A 19,288-nucleotide genomic window follows, 5' to 3' on the forward strand; every position below is an offset into this window, starting at 1 on the left:
TGTAACTGAAGACCTCTGCATAGTGAAATCATTATTCTGCCGTTATCAGTGATGCTAACAGTGCCAGTGGGGGGCACATGTGCAATGCAAACACCTCTGTCAGCACTGAAATAACGCAGGATATGGAAAACTGCTAATCCCCCATAGCATAGTGAAACGGATGTGCATTGCATGTAGGTTTTTATTGGGTAAAGCTCTACTTTACATCAATTCGTCCCTCAACCAATACTTTAACAAGTAGATGAGGAAACATATCCTCATCAAAAGTCATTAAAATCAGAAAAAGCACCTACCCGAGGTTTGACCAATAGCTTCCCAGTCACAGAGAACATCCGGGACAGGCCCAACGGAGTGCACACTGCAGAGCCAAGCAAACAATAGTTAATTACTGTGCCCAGCAAACATGCTTGACTGAGACAATGCCAGCATAATAGAATGGGGATTATCACACTTCCAGATACTGCAGATTTACTTGCCACATAATACAGTGCAATGAAAGGAAAACAGATATTACAGTTATCATAAACAGACATTTGGACAAAGATCAAAAGCCAGCTCCCACTGCAAGAACAGACTGTGCTCATCAACGAGTCCAGTTGTTAGCTTGTAAATCCTGTGCTGAAGATACAAGCCCACACATTCATGAGAACAAGCCATGATTGGGTTTATGAAAGAATCTTAATACTCAAAATTATTCATTTACAGACTTTAAATCTAAATCTATTTTTCAGTATGTTTGGCATGATGCATGTTTACAGTTTTCTTAAAGTGGTTGTAAAGGCTCTAAGTTTTTTGTCTGTGTGCAACAGCCCCCCCCCCGAAACTTACCTGAGCCCCATCATGATCCAACGATGTGTACAAAAGCCTCAGCTCTCTGAGGACACTCCCTCCTCATTGGCTGAAAGAAACAACAGTGGGAGCCATCACCGCCAGCGAGCCAATAAGGTGAGAGGGGGCGGGGCGGGTGTAAAAGGACACAGAGCAGTGGCTTGGGACTAAGCCTGCCTGGGTGCCCCCCCGCAATCAGCTTGGCAGGATGGAGGAGCCAGAAGCACTGGCAGGGGACCCAAGAAGAGGAGGAGGATCGGGGCTGTTCTGTTCAAAACCACTGCACAGAGCAAATAAATGTGTTTATTATTTTTTAAAAATTGCCTTTAATATCACTTTAAAATGCAGCTAAATGTTGACATTTAAAAAACTGCTATCAGATATGAACTTATGGTAGAAGACACTCACTCTATACATCTATTCTGCCCTGACAGTAATTTTTTTTTTTTACCAAATGTACACAACACCCACAAAGGTTCATAAATTACTTCATGTCAGCCAGGCCAATAGAACAGAAAAACTACCCCAAAAGACAACCGGGAGAGAAAAGCCAGTGACAAAGGGAGAGCGGGGATGTTACTTCTCTGGAGCCAGCTCAGAATACTTTAGCTCTGCTTTATCTAAAACTTGGAAATTCTACCAGTAAAGAGCAGTTCTCATTGTAGGCTGACAGCACTAATCCACTGCCTCAGATGTAGAAGCAGCAGTCTTGTCAGCCCAACATGCATACTCCTTCAGTCTCCCATTGTGCTGCCTGAGAGGCCCGATAAACAGCTCAATGACCATATAAAAGAAGCTAATGCTCCTTCCCACTGTAAGGCAGTGCAGTGTGCCCAGCCTGCGCTAGGTAGTGCAGTTACTAGAATGTCAAGGTAAGAAACTTTGCATTAGATTCCCAAAAATTAAATTTGTCGTTACCGTAAAATTCCTTTCTCTGAGTTCATTGATGGACACAGCTCTTCTTAACACTGGCCATAGGGTTATTTCGCCACCTACAGGAGTCGGACACTAGGCAGAAAAGAAACTATGGGCAGTCCCTTCTGGCATATAACCCCCTCTGCTATAGGCAATCTAGTTGGCAACAAAGCGGTGTCAGAAAGCATAAATTCCAATAGAGGGGTGAGTGCTGTGTCAGTCAAACTCAGAGAAAGGGATTTTATGGGGAGTAAAAAAAAAAATACAGTTCTCTTACGTTCATTGACGGACGCAGCTCTTCTTAATCTTGACCATAAGGATGTCCCAAAGCAGTGCCTCAATGAGGAGTGGGCAAACCAAAAGGCAACTGGAGCAGCCAGGGAAACACGCCAAACACCTAATCAACCCCCAATGGGGAAAACAAAGCACCTAAAACAGCAGCCAGCAAATCTCTGCAGCCAAAATTAGCATCAGAAGAAGCAAAAATATCAACTGTATAAAACGTCAGTAAGAGTGCGCACAGATTTCCAGGTAGTCATCCCACAACCATGAGACACAGATGCCAGAAGGCACCAGAGGCACTAGTGCCCTGTAGAGCATGCCATAACGGAGAAGGGGGAAGCCTGTCCCTTACTACTGTATGCCTGAACAAGCGTCTGCCAGATTCAACAAGAAATCATGGCAGAGTAGACCACCAGGCCTTTCTGTGAGCCATCTGAGTATAAAAAGCCATCTGTCCCCTAGCAGGAGGTTGCAATGGACAGGAATGCATGAACCCCCCCAAACCACATCCAAAAGCATGCAAGTCAACCTCCCTAGGATGCGTCGGCTGTGGACACAAGAAAATTAGGGCAATGTCCTCAGGTAAAATTCCAACACTCCCTTTGGTAGAAAAGAGGGGCACAGACAAAGAACCACTATATCCTTGTGTAATGCTAAATAGGGAGACCGCCAGCTGAGACACTCGCCTTTCAGAAGCAATGGTGGCCAAGGAAGAAACTCTTTGAAAAAGAGGAAGCAGGGCAATATCCCAAATACTCTGCAAAGGAAGGCTTCTGTAGAACAGAAAGAACCAAAGACAAACCCCATGGGGGTAACAGGGAGTGCAAGAGGGGGGGCACCAAATAAAACCAAAACAAAGGTGCAACGTATGAACTGCATGGCCAAGCATAAAAGACAGCGAGGGCAGAAACTAGATCCATAAGGGTAATCAAGGCAACTTTTGTTCAATGTCCCATTGAAGAAAGGCCAACACCCAAGCCACTGGTAAGTAATATGGCCTTGCACCTGACATCAAAGCCATCCAGGAGCGGTGACAAATTGTGCGAGACCTCAACACTGTGTAGAGATCCAAACCTGATAACTACCTATCCCACAAAAGCTGGCTTACAATAGTCATGTCTTCAAAACAGAAATGGCAACCCAGGGTGGAAGACCAGATCCTGGGACAGGTGGTCCTCCCAAGTAGGCAACCACCCAGGAGTGTCCGAGATCAGCTCCACCATGTTTTTTGCATACCACAGACCAAACTGGAACCACCAGAAGGACCAGAATCCTTACGATTGCTGTCCAGCGATCCCTTGCAGCAGCCAAGGGAGCAGCCTGAGAGGAGGAAAAGGCAGAAAGGGATGATACTGTTCCCACGATGCCACCACCGCATTTGGTGAATCCATCAGAGGGACCTGCACTCTTGCCACAACAGTGGCACCTTCTTATAAAACAGGAGGCCAGAATATCCACTCCCAGGATTCCCCCTCGTTGCTAGACCTTACAAAAAACAGTCCAGGTGCAGAGATCATTCCACCTGATTCAGTGTCAGTAGGCTGAGGCAATCCACCTGACAATTCTCAACACCGGGAACATGCACAAGGGAGAGGGCCAGAGAGCGCTGAACAGCCCACAGCAAAGGGGGGGGGGGGGGGGACACCACCAGTGCCACTGCCACAATGCACGAGACGTGCTGGTGATTAACCTAGGCCACAGGGATGGCAGTGTCCAGCTGGACCATGACCAGGAGCCCGCGGGGGTGGCAGTGTCCAGCTGGGCCCTGACCAGGAGCCCGCAGAGAAGGGCAATCCAGTGCACCCAAGAAAACCCGAATGCTTGCAGCTCAAGGACAATGACGAGCAGGCAAGTCTCTTCCAGAAGCAAAATGGCCTCGGTCTGATCTCGAACCCAGGGGTACTCCCCATCTGGATATCTGCAGAAATGATCATCTAGAGGAAGGGGAAGAAGGACCTCTTGACTTGCCTGACAGGAGACCGGAAACCACCAGAGTAAAGCCCTTGGAGATTGTTGCAGATTAGCTGGTTGTCTGTAGATTACTCTTGTAAGGACAGACGTTCCCTCTGCAGAATTCTTGCATGGAATTGTGAACATGGGACCACCTGGAAGTTGGATACCATAGTCCACATGAAAGACTGCCAGAAGGACCGCTTGCAAAACGAGTAGCTGGACCGCATTCCGAAGCTGCCAAAACTTATCCATCAGGAGAAACAAGTCAGCCTGCTCGGAGTTGAAAATCAGGCCCAGAGACTCCAGTCTCCTGGTTGGGGCAGACTTCCTGAGGTTCTGGATCCATCCGAGCCCTGTAGGGAGCACCTTGAGCTCCCCACGTTGTCCATCTGCTGGACCAGAAAGTGTGCCTGCAGAATCTCATCATTCAAGTAACCAGCCACAGCAATCCCCCGTTGCCTCAGCAACACCAGAACTGGAGCCAGCACTGTGGAGAACACCTGGTGAGATGACGCCAGTCCAAAGGGGATATTGATAATGTGCATCGCCATCTGCAAGACGTGGGAACCGCACATGTCCCTCACCCATGGGAGCATGCAAAGATGCTTTCTGGATGTCTAAAGCTAGGAAAAAGAAAACCTAGGAAAAAACAAGGTGCAATAGTCTACAAGTAAGAAATGCTATACCATATGCGGACACAAGCAGCACTCTGACCCACGTGGTGGAGATAGAGGAGGGCCGTGGACCTGAGAAACCAGCAATAACGATTCCCTTCCCTGAAGATGGGTGAGGCAAATCAGCACACTGAGGGGGACCCATGGTGGATGCATGGGTTCAGGAGCTCCTGCCCCCATCCAGGAGGGCCTTGAAGATCTTGTAAAGGGGGTTGCCGACTGAGACACTGCAAAAGAGGTCCTCTGGTCATCCCCTGTACTGTGTCCGCAGTCTCTGGTCATCCCCTGTACTGTGTCCGCAGTCTCTGGTCATCCCCTGTACTGTGTCCGCAGTCTCTGGTCATCCCCTGTACTGTGTCCGCAGTCTCTGGTCATCCCCTGTACTGTGTCCGCAGTCTCTGGTCATCTGCTATACTATGTCTGTAGTCCATTGGTTCAGAATATTTTTTTTCTTGTTTTTCTCCTCTAAAACCTAGGCACGTCTTATGGTGCGAAAAATACGGTACACATAATGCCTCTGTTATTTATAATCATGACTATTATTTTTAACCATGTAACTATAATTGTCAATGTTACTTGCTGTCATGGCTGAAAATATTAGCTGTTATGGCAAATAATTTCTGCATCTTATGGCCAACTCATACCATGTGTAGTTACCCGTGTTTTGACTCATGGAAAAAAACACAGGTAACTAATGACAAAAACAGTTTTCCATGTTTCATGTTCACACCAGAATGTGGTGTTTCACGGTGTTCCAGAGCTGTGTGATTATGTTGATATTGCAGCATTCTAGATGTCCATGAATGACACCACACTGCTGTGACATGACTGAAGTGTCACTTTGTACATTTCAAATAAAATGAACGTGCACGCGCACACATACAAAGAAAAAAAAAGAAAAGAAAAAAAAAAAAAAAAAACAGAGCTGGGTGATGTGATAAAACATGCATCACTCTGCCCCAGCCGTACTTCTCTACAGTCAAAGATGCTGCTGCCCGTAAGATAAACTGCTTGAGTTTAGTGTGCGGACAAGTGTGAACAGGTCCTTAGTGAATTCCATCTAGTGAGTGTTAGCAGCATGAGGCCAGGTAGCTGACAGGGTAAGTACTGTATGATCAAAGAGGAACTTTCATTTCTACCTCTCAGACTCAGAATAAGCAAAGGCACATAAGGGGGTAAATGTAAATCTTTTATGGGTAAGCCTAAATAACTACATTAGCTCAAGTTTTTTTCTTTAGATTCCTGCACAAGCCAAAATATCCTAGAAATCCTGTACTGAGAGAGACAGAAGCTATTAATCCTAGTTTCTCCAGAAAGTGCGTGTTTCTTGGCTTTTGTGCCAATCTAATTACTTCAATACTTTGTGGGTCTCTGACTTGGAAAACACATGCAGACCAGTACAGATTTTACTGTTTTTTGGGTCAGACAGTACAAGAGATTGTATCCTTTTTGACAGATTTTCTCAAAAAATAAATAAATAATAAGGCTGGCAATCAGGCATAGGCCTTAACTATGGCCAAAAACAAAATGCCACAATGCAGTATTACTAGCATTATCACACATTTTTGTTTAACCACCACTAACAGTTTTAATACCGGTTGATCATGTCAGTATACCTGCTCTATTTCCAAAATCCATTTAAAGTGGAACCTAAAAATGAAGTCCTGCTAAGTCACTTCGGCCTGTTGAAAATCCAGTAATACACTGTCTCCTCTCGCTCTGAACATGCTCTGTTGCGTTCTATTTTTTGGCACTGTGCCAAAATATAGAGGCCGATCTGCTGAAAGCCTAAACATTTACTGCTGATAAAGGACTCAGGGCTTCAGCAAAATGGCAACCTCCAGCAAGAAACAGGAACAATTCTGGAGGCAATTTACAGCACACAATAACTTTGGTAGCATCATTATTGATGTGGAATGTATGTTCCTTTCAGAAGAACATTACTAAAGTACACCTGTGCCCAGACGGTAAAGATCTGCCTATTTACATACTCATAACAAGTAATAAAAAACTTTATTAAGGTTTAAAACAAACCCCCACTTACCTCTCTGGCTGTATATACTGTGATGCAATTAATTTTCAAAAGATTCTCAATCATCGCAACAGAGACTCTGAAGTTAGCTTTCAGCAGTTTTCTAGCAGATTTCCACCCAAAAGGGGAAGTTCTGCTTTAATGCTTTGTCCCCTGCTCCCCCCATTAAGGATTGGCACCTTTGGGAACCAGGGACCTGAATTTGACAGGTACCCGGTCCCACTTCGCTGCGATCGGAAGCGGAAGACGTCCTCCATCCCTCCCCGTAGTCTTCTGGCACAAGTGACAGGTACCATTCACAAAGTGCAGTGCTTCTCGCGCATGTGCAGAGGGCACCCGGCTGTGAAGCCTCATGCTGTCACAACCGGGTGCCCACACTAAAGATGCCGGCACCAGGGAGAAGAGACGGCCGGTGAAACCAGTGGTGGTGTGGTCACCGCTGGACCGAGGGACAGGTAAGTGTCTATATTTTAAAAGTCAGCAGCTACAGTTTTTGTAGCTGCTGACTTTTTTTTTTTCAGCTGGAACTCCACTTTAAAATCTACTGTGTGTCTACATTGGGGGACTGGACTGCCATGATTTGCTATTACAGCAAAAATCGAAATATTTCAGTGCCTCTGTTGTAAATTTTGAAAACACATTTCCCTTCAATGCCTGTAGATAAAAGAATGAACGAGGGTTTGTTTTAAAGTTATTTTGCTGCTTTAGACACATGCAATGCCACTCCAGGCTGGTCCATTTAGGCCGGCAAAAATACTAAACACATCTTGTGCTAGTTTCTGAAAGTCCAGGGAGCAGAATAGTGGATGACTGCACTCCAGTAAAACAAGCTTCTTTATTAATGCAAGTCCATAAAATGTGGTACAACAGGAGTGACATGCTAAATAGCAATTAAAGCAGTATTCGTATTATTATATAGTATTTATAAAGCACCAAAAGTTCGCTCAGCGCTGTACATTACAATGGGAGACAGAACATGTGACAGTACAATAACAATACAATGCAATACACGAGGGGTTCGAGGGCCCTGCTCCTTGGAGCTTACAATCTAGGAGGGAGGGGATAGTGGTACAGGAGGAAATAGCTGTGGGGGATGGAGTGGTAGGAATAGTGGAGGAGGTCTGGAATTAGCAGTTGGTGGGGTAGACTTCCCTGAAGATGCGCCTAAAGGTGAGGAGAGTAGCCGATAGTCTGATGGATTGGGTAGGGAGTTCCAGAGTATGGGTGACGCCCTGGAGAAGTCCTGTAGGCGAGCATGGGAGGAGACTAGGGAACTAGAAAGAAGGAGGTCTTGTGAGGAGCGGAGAGTGCGTTTTGGGTGGTATTTGGATATTAGGTCGGTGATGTAGTTTGGGGCAGTATGATGGACAGCTTTGTACGTCAGTGTTTGGATTTTGAATTTGATCCGTTGGGCAATTGGAAGCCAGTGGAGGGATTGGCAGAGGGGGGTGGCGTAAACGGAGTGGTTGGTAAGGTGGATGAGCCTGGCTGCCGTATTCAGGATCGACTGAAGTGGGGATAGTCTGTGGCGAGGCAGGCCAGTGAGGAGGGAGTTGCAGTAATTGAGTCGTGATATGATGGAGTGGATGAGCTGTTTAGTGGTTTTTGGGGTTAGAACGTGCGTATTTTGGCGATGTTGCGGAGGTGGAGTCTGCATGAGTTTGTTAGTGATTGGACTTGGGGCTGGAAGGATAGATTAAACCCCAAACCAAAAATGATATTTTGTAGCTTACCAGTCAAGAGTATACTATGATTGGGAGCACTCTAGCATGAAACATTAGGCTTGTGCCTCCTGCTTTATCGAATTTGTGGACTTGTATTAACAAAGGAGTCAGTCTTCCTGTAGTGTAGTCATCCACCATTTTGTTCCCTGTTCCTTTACTACTTGTTTAGTATAGCTAAATGCTTTGGTGTGCATAATCTGGGAACATGTAACAGAAACAGAATTGAAACCCAACTCCAGCTAACATTTTTTTAAGCAGTTACAGCAACAAAAAAAAAAAAGTTTAAAGCAGTATTAAAAAGTGTTACTAAACCCAGTGCTACAAAACCCACAACAGTAAAATTAGTCTGTATATGCAGTAAAGCATACTTGTTATACTCACTGTGGAACCTAAGGGGTTAATCCTCTGCATTGTGTATAAAGGATGTTTGATCCTGACTTCTCTGTCCCTCCCCATCTTCCAGTGTCCCCAAGTCATCTCTTGATAGAACAGAGTCTTGGGGGCAAGCTGCACATAAGTTTGGTTTGTATTGCTAGCGAGTTTGTTCCTTTTCTTGGGAGAGTGCATGTGATCAGCAGAGGCACAATTAGCACTGTCCAGACAGAGGTTAGGGGTTCTGCAGGTTGCCTACCCCTGTCCTAGAGCAGATTGAAAACTCCTACAAGCTTTAACCAGTGCTCAGATGGACACAACGCACAAGACTGCTCTAACTGCTGATGAAAAAAGGTATTTAGCAGTTTATATTTTGTAAAATAATTGCATTTCCATGCTCTGTGTACTGTGGGAGACAAGATATAGTGAATGCGGGGTCCTGGGTTTAGTAATACTTTAAAAATTGGTAAACTGCAATATAATGTTTGCTTTTAGTTTTAGATGTGATAGATGCATTATTTTCCTTTTTGTGACTTATTATATTTTCAACTTGTGATCCAGCCAGCAAGTTTGTTGCTTTTCAAGAGATCAAGCTGTCCTGCAGATTTATCAGTTACAGGGATGAGACAAACCATTTAACACTGACAGGGGTGCTTACAATGATCGGCTTTTATTTAGTAAAACATTTATCCCAAAAAAAAAAAAAAAAAGTTTTCTGTAACTGCTTATAAAGTATTAACTGGAGTTTGGCTTCCCCCAGACTGCCAGAGCTGCTGTCCAAAAGATGCCCCCCTGTTAGCCTTCATTCAGAGTGTAGGCACTATAATATAGAAGTGGTATTGGCCTGATCACCAGTTGAAAACAGAAGAAAAAAAAAAAAGCCTAAAAATAAGAATGCAGCCGTCACATCAAATGATTGGTATGCTGCAATATATTACATTTTTTGGTTTTAATACTGGTTTAGGCTATATTAACCAAGCAATTCCAGCAGTGTTATACTGTGGTTTCAAGTATAACTGTCACTTTTTCTGGCTAGTTGTCATGGGAAGTGGAAACTCAATAGATTTAGTGTAAGGATCAACAGGTAATAAAACTTGTTAATGCTTGTGACAGACTGTATAACATATGTAGTTTTGCCCATAGTTTGTTTTAAATTTTAGCAAAAGCTGTGCCCCTAGTGAAAACATTCAGCAAGAATTAAAGTGCATTCCTATATAATTACTGGTATCCGTATCCTGCAGGATGCAGCTATTGCACTGTTATACTTACATAACAGAAGAAGAACTCCAAACAGAGAGATGCCTGAGTAGAGGTATGGTAGGTAGTATTCCCACAAATCTGAAAGAGAAAAGTTATAATCACTCATCCTATTTACTAATCTCACATCCATGAACCCTTTTATGTAGTGGTGCACCGAAATGAAAATTCTGGTGCCGAAACCGATAACAAAAATTCAGAATGCATGCGGCCGAAAACCGAACCGAAACGTCTGCATATGTGGGGGTGGGGAGGCTCCAATTTTTTTTTCTACTTTAATGTATATTTTTATTTATTTTAACTTATGATTTTATTGCTATCACATAGTCCCCTATGTGATAGCATATAAAGTGACAGGTCCTGTTTGTAGGGTGGGGGGGGGCAGTGTGTGCAAGGAGGGGGCAGGAGAGGAGCAGCGTATACAGTGAGGGAGCAGTGTATACAGAGAGGCTCCATCACTGGCTGTCACTATGTCAATGCTGTTTTTTAAATGTAATTACCAGCTTTTTTTCCTTCACTATAGCTCAGAGAATGAGTTGTCACTTTCCCTGGAGCTAAAGGAAACTAAGGGGTGAGGTCACTGGGTAATGTCACTGGGTGACCCCGCCCCTTTGTTTCTTTTAGCCCCGGGGAAAGTGACTGCTCATTCTCTGAGCTATAGTGAAGAGAAAAAAAAAAAAAGCCCCAAATTGCATTTAAAAACAATGCTGTTTTTTTTTTAATTTAAATTACCAGCTTTTTTCCTCTTTACTATAGCTCAGAGAAGGAGCTGTCATTCTCAGAGGGCTAAAAGAAACAAAGGAGCGGGGTCATCAGTGACATTACCCAATGACCCCACCCCTTAGTTTCCTTTAGCTCCAGGGAAAGTGACAGCTCTTTCTCTGAGCTATAAAGAAGAAAAAAAAAAAAAAGCTGGTAATTACATTTAAAAATCAGCACTGACATATAGGAAGCCAGTCACTGTATACGCTACTCCTTTCCTGCCCTTCTCCGCTGCCCCCCCCCCCCCCCCCCACCTCACATCTGTAGTACTGTATCGGCTATTTTTGGCTGATATGTTTCAGCGGCTGAAATTTCGGTGCATCCCTACTATTATGCTCCGTAAAAGATACCCTTTTTATTAATCTTTGTTACATTTCAGTATTTTAGTGGAAACACTGTAAAAACATAATAAAGATTAAAAGGCCCCCACTGACTGTCTTACTATGGCAGGGAAGATATGATACTGCCTCAAATGTATCTGTAGTATGTCCATTCCTAGCAACCAGGAAAACTTGTTTTTTATTGCACGTTGTGTGCAAAAAACATACATTTTCTCTCAGGTACAATTTAAGCAAGATGCTGGGTTTATATAATGTATAGGAAGAGGAGAAAGATTATTATTTGGTCCCCGAGAGCAGACATTTTCCAGTTCAATTTGAAGAAACCTGTCTGCATCCTGCCAAAGCGGCTGACATGCTCAATCAGTAACATCAGGAGGGTTATTCTTAGGAGCCCAATTTCTCACCTCTCTCCATTAGGGAGAAAAAGCTCTTTATTTGTCCTGGTTACCACTAGTAAGGAAAATCCAAAAATACAGTCAGGTCCATAAATATTGGGACATCGACACAATTCTAACATTTTTGGCTCTATACACCACCACAATGGATTTGAAATGAAACGAACAAGATGTGCTTTAACTGCAGACTGTCAGCTTTAATTTGAAGGTATTTACATCCAAATCAGGTGAACGGTGTAGGAATTACAAGTTTGCATATGTGCCTCCCACTTGTTAAGGGACCAAAAGTAATGGGACAATTGGCTTCTTAGCTGTTCCATGGCCAGGTGTGTGTTATTCCCTCATTATCCCAATTACAATGAGCAGATAAAAGGTCCAGAGTTCATTTCAAGTGTGCTATTTGCATTTGGAATCTGTTGCTGTCAACTCTCAAGATGAGATCCAAAGAGCTGTCACTATCAGTGAAGCAAGCCATCATTAGGCTGAAAAAACAAAACAAACCCATCAGAGAGAGAGAGAGCAAAAACATTAGGCGTGGCCAAAACAACTGTTTGGAATATTCTTAAAAAGAAGGAACGCACCGGTGAGCTCAGCAACACCAAAAGACCCGGAAGATCACGGAAAACAACTGTGGTGGATGAGCGAAGAATTCTTTCCCTGGTGAAGAAAACACCCTTCACAACAGTTGGCCAGATCAAGAACACTCTCCAGGAGGTAGGTGTATGTGTGTCAAAGTCAACAATCAAGAGAAGACTTCACCAGAGTGAATACAGAGGGTTCACCACAAGATGGAAACCATTGGTGAGCCTCAAAAACAGGAAGGCCAGATTAGAGTTTGCCAAACGACATCTAAAAAAGCCTTCACAGTTCTGGAACAACATCCTATGGACAGATGAGACCAAGATCAACTTGTACCAGAGTGATGGGAAGAGAAGAGTATGGAGAAGGAAAGGAACTGCTCATGATCCTAAGCATACCACCTCATCAGTGAAGCATGGTGGTGGTAGTGTCATGGCGTGGGCATGTATGGCTGCCAATGGAACTGCTTCTCTTGTATTTATTGATGACGTGACTGCTGACAAAAGCAGCCGGATGAATTCTGAAGTGTTTCGGGAATATTATCTGCTCATATTCAGCCAAATGCTTCAGGACTCATTGGACGCCGCTTCACAGTGCAGATGGACAATGACCCAAAGCAGACTGCAAAAGCAACCAAAGAGTTTTTTAAGGGAAAGAAGTGGAATGTTATGCAATGGCCAAGTCAATCACCTGACCTGAATCCGATTGAGCATGCATTTCACTTGCTGAAGACAAAACTGAAGGGAAAATGCCCCAAGAACAAGCAGGAACTGAAGACAGTTGCAGTAGAGGCCTGGCAGAGCATCACCAGGGATGAAACCCAGCGTCTGGTGATGTCTATGCGTTCCAGACTTCAGGCTGTAATTGACTGCAAAGGATTTGCAACCAAGTATTAAAAAGTGAAAGTTTGATTTATGATTATTATTCTGTCCCATTACTTTTGGTCCCTTAACAAGTGGGAGGCATATATGCAAACTGTTGTAATTCCTACACCGTTCACCTGATTTGGATGTAAATACCCTCAAATTAAAGCTGACAGTCTGCAGTTAAAGCACATCTTGTTCATTTCATTTCAAATCCATTGTGGTGGTGTATAGAGCCAAAAATGTTAGAATTGTGTCGATGTCCCAATATTTATGGACCTGACTGTAGAAGAGGTCACCAGAATAGGAGGTGAGGGAAAACGTCCAATGGGGAAACTTTCTCCAGTAACAAACGTCTGAGATGATTTTCTTCACTTAGAAAAAAAATGGACTCCTACTTAGGTTCTTAGGAAATATCCCCAATGGTACACAGGTGGGAAAAAACCTTTTGAGGTGTTTACCCTTTGTTATATCCAAATTATTACCAATGGTCATGTTAACAATGGTTTCACTTTGTTCTCAAGATCTTTTTAAAGCTTGTCGTTCAAACTTTATACATCTCTTTCTATAAGCACTTACCACTGCTGTGGCTAACAAAAACAAAAAACGTACCATAGAGGGATTCTCTTCCAGCTGAGTCATCATCAATAATTGCAGATGCCACCCATACGATGCCAAACACCAGGAGTGTGAGGAGCAGAAGAACTACAGATGTCTCATACACTCTGGACATCACTCCCTGCAAACAGAACAATACAAATGACAGGCTTTACAGCTGTTAGGAAATTCACACAAAGCACCAATCTGCAGTTCCAGAGTTGTATGGAAGCTAGAATTCTAGTTTTCATTGCAGAGCCAGCTGTTTTACCACCGAATAGTTCTGTATAATAAAGCGTTTCATCCAGGTGCCTCTGCACAAGCAGATCCTCAATTCTCCACTTTAAGGGCAGCACAGCTATTGCAAGTATACTGATCAAACGCATTCTGAGCCTGATTGGACAGTGCAGGAGCAGCAGAAGATCGATACAGTTATCCTTCTACTAATTCTGCTTTCTCTTCCTGGAAAGCATGTTCACGCATATTTATGCAGCAGAGCCTGGTTGGCTCAGAGTGACAGCCTTTCCTATCCCAGTCTGAGTTCTGCTTTATAGGAGATAAGGTGGATATTGAAAAATTCAGGTGTTCAGGCTAGCTGCATTTACATGAAAACCTAACTACATTAATCAGTGTTTTTATCTGCGTGGAATACAGCTTTAAAATAAAATACTTAAAAGTGGTACTTAAGTCTACTCTTTTATTTATACCTACAGGTAAGCCTATAATAACGTACAGAAAATATCTTCTAAACGTGCACCTTTTAGGAGATATTTACTTTATTAGCTGCTAGTGACGTCATCAGCGCACGAGCAGTGCACTGAACTGTACTTTCAATGGACGGCATGCTGTCCATTGAGAAAGCTGTGCTACGGCTGTGACTCCTGCATGCATACGTGGGAGTGACCTCATTGCAGCTTGGGCATTAAAACAACTGGAGCCTGCAAACCCAAAAGGAAGAGCACGAGAAAATGGAAGTTCTTCAGCGGTGACAGCGTGCAGCTGGATGGCTTTGTTTTAAAGGTAAGTCTGTCATAATGTGCTAGTATGTGGTGCATACTAGCACATTATGACCTTTTTTTTTTTTGGTTTGCGGTTTACTACCACTTTAAGAACCACTGTATCCAAAACTAGATTGTGCCAGAGGTGTAGGTAGCGACCTCCTACACAGACATTTACTCCTATAAAAAAAATCAAACTGTTTGTTGAAAAGAAAGCCATTTTATTATACAGAACTAGAGATGTTTTTTTCCCACAGGCCTTCCCACCCCTACACAAGACAAAAAATATTATGACAGGTTAGGACATTTCAGCTAATAAAACTGAATGCTGATGATACTGCTGAAGCAGAAATCAAATAATATTAATACATTCAATCCCATTAACTAAATTCCTCTGCAGTGTGCAAGCAAGCAGCACACCTTCAGAAAGGCCCACAGGTAAACCTACTTTGATTCATAATTTGTAAGATTCTCAGGCAAGTTGGGCTTGTTACCTTTTTTGATCCCGCAAAACCTTCAGCCTCGGTGAAAAGATAGGCAAATGGCATCAAGAACACTAATGACAGGTTAGAGAAGAGGAAAACCAGGTTCCATAGGCCTGAAAAAAAAGCAAACAAAGGGCAACATTAGTCTCAGCAATCTATGAACAAGTGAAAATTTTTATTTTATTTAAAAGATTGACATGAAGCAGCACTGAGAACCAGGGCTATCTGTTAAGAAATCCCTGTAAGTAATAACTACATTAATCAGTGTTTTTATCTGCGTGGAATACAGCTTTAAAATAAAATACTTAAAAGCGGTACTTAAGTCTACTCTTTTATTTATACCTACAGGTAAGCCTATAATAACGTACAGAAAATATCTTCTAAACGTGCACCTTTTAGGAGATATTTACTTTATTAGCTGCTAGTGACGTCATCAGCGCACTATGGCATGGCAGACTACAAATTTCTGATCATGTGACTGCCGTGATTGGCTGTCACAGCGATCACATGGTCTAAAAGCTCCCAAAGAGATGGAGAGCTGTTAGCCACTGGTAACTATGCCGGGAGCACGCACGGCATGCGCTCTTGGCACAGATCATGCGGCCTCTCAGTGTTAAGGCCCACCCGCCGAGAGGCTGCATATATTCATATGGCCAGCGCCAAGGAGTTAAAAAGGTGAACAATCAGGTGCTATACATATATAACATCTGTGTGGCACACTTGATTGTGATGCTGTAATAGTTGTGCGCATTAGGCACATGAAAGCTGTAGACATCCATCTTGTTCAGGTCACAAGTCTTCCATGCCATTTTGTCAGAAGAGAGAAATGGACACACTGAACTTTTCCTCTCACCCCTCCTACTTCCTTTCAGCTCATACAATCCACAAAATCTTAGTTGTTGGCATACGCCCCTTATTAGCCTGGTAATAGGACCAGCATAATCGAACCCCCAATACACATCACAGGGCCTATAAAAGTGTCTGACGTAGCTGCTTCAATGACCAGAAAGTTAACAGACATTGGGTCATAAATACCTTAGTTGGAAATCAGGTGAATACACATCCCTGATGGACTGGTTATCAGCCAAGACTCTAAAACATCAGCATATTTCATAATTCATGAAATGACAGCACAGCCAGAATATAGATATATTTACCTCCCTCAGCTATTGAGAACACAAACAGCCCTATGCTAGGAGGTACCAGAGTGGATTAGGCCTCCACGCCACTCCTATTAGAAATAGATTTCTGAGACCTGTCATATCTATATCCATTTTGAAGCTAATTACATGCTAGACAATCTGCATGGTAGCAGACTGTAAACGGTAGGTATTCAGGAATATGCATACTTATAAAAAACTGTATTTGGGGACTTAGTGATAAACGTGGTGCTCTCCCAGCATTCACCCTTAAACCGGATGATTGGTTAGATGGTTGGTTGTGGCGCCGCCCTATTCACTTGAGTGGGCTGCATTCGGTGGTGGTACAGCCTTCTGAATGCGACATGCTGTTTAATATTTGCCATGGCTGTGATATGTGTACAGCCCTATGAGGCTACATGCCATTGTTTTATTGGCCAGATGGGGGCGGGTAAAAACTCTGCTTATCCACCTGCTTTTTGGAGCAGCCTTGGACCAGAACATACCTTCTTTGAGCAGCAGCTCTGTTTAAGGAAGATGCACTCCATCCTACATTTCTATCTGAAGCAAGTCTCACGAGGCTATTCCAATGGCAATCTGGCCCTGCAATGCTGACTATATATGTAACAGAGAACAACCAACAAAAGTTAGGTTTAATTTTTCATCAGGACAGATTGCCCCTTTTCTGATTAAAGCAATTTGTACATTAAAACCATTATTTGATATAATCTATGGAAGATCCCTATGTGATTTAAAAAAAAAAAAAAAAAAAAAAAAAAAAAAAAAAAGTAGAAAAAGGTATGGTGTACAAAAAAAAAAAAAAAGCACCCCTGTTCCCCCGTGCATGAATGCATGAGTCAGACCCACAACAGCACAAACAGCGATTGCACCACACATGAGGTATCACTACACCTTCTGTGTAAATCTAAAGTGGTAACTTGGAAAGGCTTTTAAAGAATCACCTATGGATAATGTACGCAGTTTGTTACCACTCCACAGGCGTCCACAGTTTTAAAGAGATGTTGGGTATTTATTTACTCAGCTTAACATCATCTTTTCTATTTTATCAAACAGTTATATTGTGCTTTTGGCCATTAAAATTCATTAAAAATTTTCCAAAAAAAAAAAATTGTGTTTGTAAAAACCATTGAGCAAATCCCATGTGACATCAAAAATTGCAACACGCACACCATTTTATTCTCTAGGGCCTCTGCTTTTAAAAATATATATGTTAGGGTTCTAAGACATTCTCTTGCAAAAAAATTACAGATTTTTACATCTAAACAAAAAAGTGTCAGAATAGCCTGGTCTTCAAATGGTTAAACTGGATGGACTTTTCTTCAACCAGACTATGAAATGCCCAACTTTGGGCCTAGCACTATGTCCATCCCAACACCAGAAGGTACCCCGGGATATCTTATGCTTTGTCTACTTACCTTTTTCAAAGTCTTCAGGCTGGAGATGTGTAGCTTTAAAGGTATTCTTCCTATTTGCCCTTTCTCTGAGCTGGGCAATCCTCAATGATGGAGAGAGTAGTAACGTCAGAACTGCTCTGTCATTACACAGCCATGAGCTGCATGGATGGGGCCCCTGATTTCCTGCACTCACTGCATGTTCTCAGCACTCCGGGTTAGGATACATTCAACACGGAAGACTGAGGACATCTTCTGGCAAAAAGGAATTACTGTAGGGGACAGACCCAGAATTATAGTGAGGGCAGCAGCCAGAGCTTCTTTATTATTTTCTCTACACATAAAAAGCAAAAAACTCTAGTTAAAAAAAAAAAAAAAATAGCCCAGAATTGAGTTTCAAATTTTCAGTGAAGGCGGGTGTGACACTAAACCATCCTCTCCAGTTAAGTACTTTTTCAGATTTCTCACTTATTTCAGCCCTCAAGCCATGTCAGAAATAACACACTTAAAATCGGCCATAAATGGTTCGAATCTCAGCTGGTTCAGCAGGATAGATGGTTCGAATCTTGACTGGTTCAGAAGGGATGGACCAAGGTTCGAACCATCTAGGAGCAGGCTGATCAGGGGTGTGGCAATGTTTTAAAAAACTACTGGTCCAAGGACGAATACAGGGTGCCAATCTACTTGTCCTGATACAAAACAAACAATTCTATTAGGCAGAGGTGCTTTTAGGAATCCAAATTAAAAGGTATGCGCCAATAACAAACTTATACAAAAGTGTATAACATCATCCAAAAAACATTAGTGTTTTAAATAAATTATAGTGTCCAAACATAAATTAGTGTCCAAAAAAATATATATATCTTCAGTGACTTGAACCAATTGTGAGAAATCCACCACCAAAGGAGATTAAATGAACTCACCAGAGCTAATGGCTGGTCAGATAATAAACCAGCAGGAATGTCTGGGGCTTTTAAAAAAGGAAAGGGGCTTTATGGCAACTTAAACTTTTAATATTTTGAAAATTTCTTAGAACTCCCAGTTTTTTTAAGCAGATGCCCCGGAAAATAAATTGGTGGGTTTTGCACTTTTTTACGTCGCACAGTATTTGCACAGAGGTTTTTCAAACACAATTTTTTTGGGATAAAAATACACTTTTTTTAAATTTAATGCAAAAAAAAAAAAAAAAAATGAATACATAACCCAATTTTTTGGTAAAACATAAAAGATATCAAGTCAAGCAAATAGATACCAAACTTGTCATGCATTAAACTTAAGCTTGGGAGTGCAACGGCAAGAAACGGTGTAAATTTTACTATTCATAGGAGATGCTTTAAAGCCTTTATAGGTTACCACTTTAGATTTACACAGAAGGTCTGGTACTAGAAATACTGCCCATGATCTGATGTATGCGGTGATACCTCACACGTGTGGGACAATCACTGTTTGTGTGTGTGTGGGTGTGACTGCTGCATACATTCGCCTTTGAGTATTTTCTCAAACAAGTAAAAAAGCTAATAAGAGGGGGTGACGCACACTGCATCCTACTTTGGCACGAGGTGTGGTGGATCCACATGCTACCAGGGATCCCCATGGCCTAGACAATAGAATGGATGTCAACCTGTTTTTGAAATAACAAATGAAAAATGTTTTTTATAGTAGTTAATATGTTTTCATTAG

General features: G+C 42.6%; 1 protein-coding gene across 1 annotated transcript in view; it reads right to left on the reverse strand.

Annotated features, from left to right (window-relative positions):
* LMBR1L (limb development membrane protein 1 like) overlaps positions 1 to 19,288 on the reverse strand; it is a 124,798-nt gene that overhangs the window by 26,890 nt on the left and 78,620 nt on the right. Inside the window, exons 5-8 of the mRNA XM_089679536.1 lie at positions 15,067 to 15,170; positions 13,590 to 13,716; positions 10,050 to 10,118; positions 294 to 358 (exon numbers count right to left, since the gene is read on the reverse strand). Of these exons, the coding sequence (XP_089535662.1) occupies positions 294 to 358; positions 10,050 to 10,118; positions 13,590 to 13,716; positions 15,067 to 15,170 (365 nt within the window). The remainder of the gene's footprint in view (positions 1 to 293; positions 359 to 10,049; positions 10,119 to 13,589; positions 13,717 to 15,066; positions 15,171 to 19,288) is intronic.

This window comes from Staurois parvus, unplaced genomic scaffold (genome assembly GCF_062004578.1).
Source record: "Staurois parvus isolate SC_StPar_1 unplaced genomic scaffold, SC_StPar_1.0 ptg000017l, whole genome shotgun sequence".
NCBI lineage: Eukaryota > Metazoa > Chordata > Amphibia > Anura > Ranidae > Staurois > Staurois parvus.